The sequence below is a fragment of the Leuciscus leuciscus genome, assembly GCF_965113295.1.
Source record: "Leuciscus leuciscus genome assembly, chromosome: 19".
NCBI classification, from domain to species: domain Eukaryota; kingdom Metazoa; phylum Chordata; class Actinopteri; order Cypriniformes; family Leuciscidae; genus Leuciscus; species Leuciscus leuciscus.
In genome coordinates this window covers 35,316,332-35,321,997 of record NC_138743.1, presented here as the reverse complement: position 1 = coordinate 35,321,997, position 5,666 = coordinate 35,316,332, and the positions used below count along the sequence as shown (strand labels likewise).

Below are 5,666 nucleotides of genomic sequence, written 5' to 3'. Positions count from 1 at the left end.
TTACAAAACGCTACCCTCTCAACATCTCACACGAACACCTAAAATCATTCTTATCTCCATTCTTCACTATTAGTTTCCTCTCTCTCTCTCTCTCTCAAACCTTTTTATTTTGTTGTATTTCTGTATTACGATCGTTATATTGCTTGTTTTGTTTATGCATTTTTACTCCTGCGTGATTTTAAATGATTGTGTAATCGCTAGCTTGTTTAAATAAACTTTGTTAAATCATTTGAATTAAGTTTGCCTGTTTTGTTTCAAATTCTGAGTCCCTGAGTAGTGCAGATCTTACCTTATAAGCTCTACGATTTCTTTTATTCTTAAAAGAAACCTAAAATTGTCTAAAACACGAAGATAATTATCTTCTTTGTGGCCACAAGAAAGTGTTATCTATCAGTGTTAAAGACGCCCGATTTCTGTTCATGAATCATACATTCTGTCTGCTGGACGGCCAATCTGTGTGATAAATGAACAGTCTTCAACTTTTACCTCAAATTCCCCCAAATTGAGTAAATTCTACCCGTCTCTATCAGTGATTATTACAAGTAACTGTGTAATCGCTGATACAAGCCGAGGTTGTGACCTATTCCCTAATTTGAATAAATTAATTTATGGAAGCAACAGATGCATATTCACATTGATGAATATTACCGCTAATTTGAGCTAATTAATTCCCCAACACAAAGTCATTGTTGTTACAAGCTTTTCTGGACTGGTGTTAAGTGAAGCATTAGTGTTCTTTTTTTTAGCAAGGTGTTTTATGTACCTGCTTATGTGCTGCTTTGTGGTTGAGTGCAGAAGGCTGTTGGGGTCAGTGCAGGCACTCTGTACCATAGCAGCATATTCAGCATCCACCTTTGTAAGTAGGTCCTTGCTCCCGTGGTGCTTGGCCAGCAAACCATCAATGACATTTCTCATTGGATCTGTCCATCTGTTATGGTCCAACACAAAGACTCGACCCCCTGTCTTAATGGGTCCAGTCCGAGCGGCACAGGGAGAAGCAGCTATAGGCAGTGGTGGTGTGCTTGGCAGTTCTAAAAGAGATTCACAAAATTATTAAATGAAGTATTTCTGTTTTGTGTGCATAGATTAGGCAGACAGATTAAACACACATTGATGTATGAATAATATAATTACCTGCATCTAAAAGAAACTCCTCAGATGTGTGTTCCTTCACTGTCACAGCACTCGGAGTAGAAAAACAGTGAAAAATCACAGCCTGTGGGGTGGCCTCTGGATCAGCAGCAAGAAGGGTCTCAGCAGAAGAGGAATCCTCTAAGCGTTTCTGAAATTGAGCAAAATGAGTGTAATATGCGAGCGAGAATTATAAAGTATTTTTTAAAATTAAAAGTCTGTTATCAAAGAAGTTACCTGAGATGGAAATGAAAAGTCAATGCCAGATGAAGACTCTTCTTGCATCTCTAGGTCTGTCTTCCTGCTTTTGTGTTTGTCAAAGTCAAGAGGCACAGGTCGACAGCCTGGCTCCACATACTGTAGGCCAAACCTCTCTCCTGTGTCCCTGCTGGAGATGTGCAAGGCTGGATATTTGGGTTGCCCTGTCACTTTTATAGATGCCCTGTTTAACTCCATCATCAAAACAGGGTCAAACACTCCAGGTAAGACAAGCCCAGGCTGCTTCAGGTCCACCAGCCGCTGATAATTCCAGCGTGCCACACCAGTCATACCCTGCGCCTGGAACAGCTCAGGAGAGACGCGATTGCCCGTTACCCAGTGAGCCTGGTGGAAATGAAACCCCTCCTGCTGTGAAGTGCCTCTGACAGGGATCCAGATGGGCACAGCAGCTCCTTCACCCTTGACATGATTCAGTTGTAGGGTTCCACCATGTCTGTAGAGGATTCCTTCCTCCACCTCAGGGTCACTCAGACAGCCTCTAAGGATATGGATACGCTGAATCCACCACAATTTTAACATTGAGGGTTTAAAAAGGAAGATGTTGTTGGGATCCTTTGCAAGATGGAAATGGTGGAGTACTTCTTCCACTCTTTGGACCAGCTCTTGAGGATGTGGCACTTTTGTCCTGCAGTGCGCTCTGATGTGCTGCTTGGTGGGATTAGCAGGCTCAATTCCACAGAACTTGTATGCGTTCTTCAGTTTCTCCAGGTCACTCTGATCTACTACAGAGAAGGCAGAAGAGAGGAACTGGCAGAAGGAACTATACAGAGGATGGTGCTCCGAAACACATTCCCTGGTGAATCGCCGCATACAGTGAAACAAGTCTAGTTTGACCACCATGTCCTCATTGTACTTCTGGCAAGCGGCATGTAAATTCTTGAGGTTTCCTGATGTAACCTCTGCCACAGTAGCATCAGTTGTCCTCCAAGCTTCCCACTGCTGGTGCTCATACGGTCCTGGGTCCATCACTCTGAAAGCGGCACAGCAGTCCCTAAGTACATAAAAGGAAAATTAAATTAAATTTTAATGTATTCATTACCTTTGCTTACACTACTTTATGTGATGTGTGATGAGATGTAATTATGCTTACCTGTCCACCCACTGGTACTTGGCCTTGGGTATGCCAGCAGCACTGTAGCGATTGGCCATCCCACAGTACATTGATGTTAAGGACTGCTCACTCTCAGACTGCAGCATCACCCAGGACAGGATCATCCAGTTTTCGTTCATCACAGCATAGGATGACATTGTGCCAGATGAGAGGGTCACTTTTCTAGCAACTTTGCGTGTGTGATCTGACCTGAACACCTGTCCAAAAGTGCCTTGAAGGAGCTGAGTGAGAGCTGTCTCTTGCCGCTGATATTCCTGAAGCAGGCACTCCACCAGATAATGTGCAGACACAGACACCCCATGCCACCCATCAGTATCTTCGTAACCCCCAAACGGTGCAGGTGTGTCATCCTTCCTCAATGCCCCTGTGATGGTTTTCTGGCCATACAGCCCTGCTTCAGCATCCCTGACGTTCTGCACAATGAGAAGGTAAGCCAGGTGGGCTCTTTCAAACTTAAGGTGAAGAACCTCAGACAGCTGGTTGGCCATGTCATTGGGGGAATTTCCAGAGCGCCTCAGCTCATCCATCACTGTTTTACAGATGGCCTTCTTATGGGTGAGGAAGGCTGGCAAGATGTTCCTGAATCGCTGTGGTAGCATGTCCACCCACTGAGGCTTATCAGCGAACCAGTATTTTTTACATGCCTTACAGCACAGACGTGATGCAAGGATGTAATATTGCCCAGTAGTGCCAAGGATGACTCGGGGTCTTCCCACACCAGAGGACACAACATGAGGATTTGGACAGCTGTAGAGACAGGGCAGGATGTAGTTGTTCCTAAGCCTTTCACTTATACTGTGCTCAGGTTTCCAGATGAAAAAGGGATGGAGCTGGAAGTATTTAGGAGACGGAAGGCCCATGCTGGTCTCTATAAGCTCAGGCTGAGGTGGATAGCGCCACAAGGAGACCATGTTCATGAGGTGTCTCACTGGGTGTGATCCTGGCCAGAGCCCCATGGACTCCATCTCTGTTTTCATCCAGATTCTTTGGTGTAGAGAGCAGTTCCAGTGGCTAATATCCTGCATGTAGCTAGGTACTTCCATTGATGCAGGACCTGTAGATGCTGATTGTGCTGCAGGAGGTGGTACAGAGCCTTCACCCCGTGAAGAAGGCCTACTCACAGGAGCTGGTGGACTGGGAGAACTAGAGACGGCATGTGATGTCGGTGAAGGCTGTGGCAGAACTGCATGGAACACAAAGCAAAGGATATATATATATATATATATATGTGTGTGTGTGTGTATCTGCATGTATAACACATTGAATGCATGTGTGTTTAACTGTCTTTACTTTTTTTGTTCCAGTAGCTGGGAACAGGGGTTTCAGTCAGTGCAGATGGCATTGGGGCAGGTGCTGATTGTGCTGCTCGAGGTGGTACAGAGCCTTCACCCCATGAAGAAGGCCTACACACAGGAGCTGGTGTTGATGGAGGCTGCGGCAGACCTGCAAGGAAAAGCACAAGGAGGAAATTAAAAACATATTAAAACACTGAATGTACATGATATGTATTTGATTGTCTTGATTACATTGAATGACTAGAATCATTATTTATTATATTATTCTATTTATTCTTTTATTTATTCTAGTAATGCACATTCTAATAATGTTCAAATGTCTGTAAGTAAACAGTCCACTTTTCACAACAAATAAAAACAGTTTAAATAGCATGCATACAATTCATGAAGTGCACTCACCCTCACCACTGGTATATTCAAACCTTAACAGTAGTTAGAACAAAAGAACATGTTTTTTAGAACAGGCAAGAACACTGCCAAAACAACAAATAAGATAATACAAATCAGAAATGGAGGATAAGTCTGTATGTAAAGGAATACGCCTCCAAAACTGATGTGGAAAGTAACCTGTTGTAGATAATACTGTGGATCCCATGGCTGCAGATGATCCTAAAAATCAAGCATTATAATTTAAATGATTTCTCTCCAGTATGTGCAATTTTATGTGTCATAAAGATGCTGAATTTGACATGGGTATATATATAACACACATGACACATGATTTACTTACTCAGATATTTTGTTGGAGAAAGACTCAGCATCATCCTCTCCAGTTCTTCATCCTCCTCCATTACTATAAAATAAAATACATTTTATAGTAAACAAATGCATCAGTAGGCTTTAAGAATCAATATAAGCAAATTTGCATGGATTGTATTAACTCACCAGGCTGATCCGAGGCAGTAGTGGAAGGAACAGGGGATCTTGCAGTGGAAGCTGATGGTGAGGGCGACGGAGGAGTGGTTTTGGTCAGCTGTTTTAAAAGATACTGCTGCAAATTGTACATTTTGCTGCCTGGAACACACTTCTGCCTCATTATAAAGGAAGCATATCCGTCTGCCCTGGTATCCCAAATTTTCCTCCAAGTGTCTTGTGTTCTTGATCCAAATCCAACAGTAGTGTCATCCTCTGTCAAAACTGCCACTGGATCTGGTCTTTGAGACAGATACTGTTTAAGGTCTTCAATTTCCTTAAAGCTTCTTGAGTACTCAAGAAAGGAAATGAGACTATCCTTGCATGGACCCTCTGGATGGAACTGCCCAGCCTGTTCTTCTTCCTCAACCTTATCGGACAGGTACAAAGCATAGCTGACGTCATTCTCTAATAACCACTTGAAAGACTTGCCCTTGTACTTGCCGAACTGAAGAATGTATTCTCCCAACACTTCTTGCTTGTCAGAGACATCCCCTCCTCTATTTAACACAACAGAACGGGCATTCAACTTGACCAGGTCTTCTCTTTGAGGTGTTGACTTGTCCTGCAGTGAAGGGTTGTCTTTAATTCTTTTTGCCTCTTCTGATGGGTCCCGGCGTAAATGGCCTGATGGTCCTTTCCTGAAAGACACTTTGACTTTCCCGGGAAAAAACACTGTTTTCTTCATGATGCTTTTCTGAAATCATAATGTATTTATTAGCGTCTCAGCATAAGCATGAAAATACTTAACAAAGTGAAATAAGACAGTTAACTAAAGCATCAGTGATATATATAAAACATTTATTTTAAATTCCCATAATATTCCATAATATTACTGTTTCTTAAATGAATAAATCACAAGAGACTTAAAAAAAGAAGTAAAGTAGCGTTTAATAAATTTGCGTTATTTAATATTCATTATTAAAATTGCTTAATAT

The 5,666-nt window shown here is 42.4% G+C and overlaps 2 protein-coding genes across 2 annotated transcripts; both read right to left on the bottom strand.

The window, feature by feature from the left end:
• Positions 1 to 660: 660 nt before the first annotated feature.
• On the bottom strand, positions 661 to 3,498 carry LOC309482378 (uncharacterized protein; the record flags this gene model as incomplete). The annotated part of the gene is made up of 4 exons (XM_082147722.1): positions 661 to 1,031; positions 1,135 to 1,282; positions 1,369 to 2,401; positions 2,501 to 3,498. 4 exons carry the CDS (start codon positions 3,496 to 3,498, stop codon positions 661 to 663), a joined length of 2,550 nt encoding a protein of 849 aa, XP_082003848.1.
• Positions 3,305 to 5,421, bottom strand: LOC309482437 (uncharacterized protein). Its single transcript, XM_082147784.1, has 6 exons — positions 4,702 to 5,421; positions 4,547 to 4,609; positions 4,384 to 4,425; positions 4,216 to 4,238; positions 3,812 to 3,964; positions 3,305 to 3,704 (listed from the first exon to the last, which is right to left on the bottom strand). The coding sequence occupies exons 1-5, from the start codon at positions 5,414 to 5,416 to the stop codon at positions 3,848 to 3,850; spliced, it is 960 nt and encodes a 319-aa protein (XP_082003910.1). The 5' UTR covers positions 5,417 to 5,421; the 3' UTR covers positions 3,305 to 3,704; positions 3,812 to 3,847.
• Positions 5,422 to 5,666: the final 245 nt, after the last annotated feature.

Bases quoted from the DNA above. Each gene is read 5' to 3' on its own strand.
- LOC309482437 (XM_082147784.1), bottom strand. From the start codon at position 5,416: ATGAAGAAAACAGTGTTTTTTCCCGGGAAAGTCAAAGTGTCTTTCAGG. The intron at 4,610-4,701 runs GTGAGTTAATAC...TTTATTTTATAG, and splicing joins TACTGCCTCGGATCAGCCTG to TAATGGAGGAGGATGAAGAA. The intron at 3,965-4,215 runs GTGAGTGCACTT...TTTTCCTTGCAG, and splicing joins TGAATATACCAGTGGTGAGG to GTCTGCCGCAGCCTCCATCA.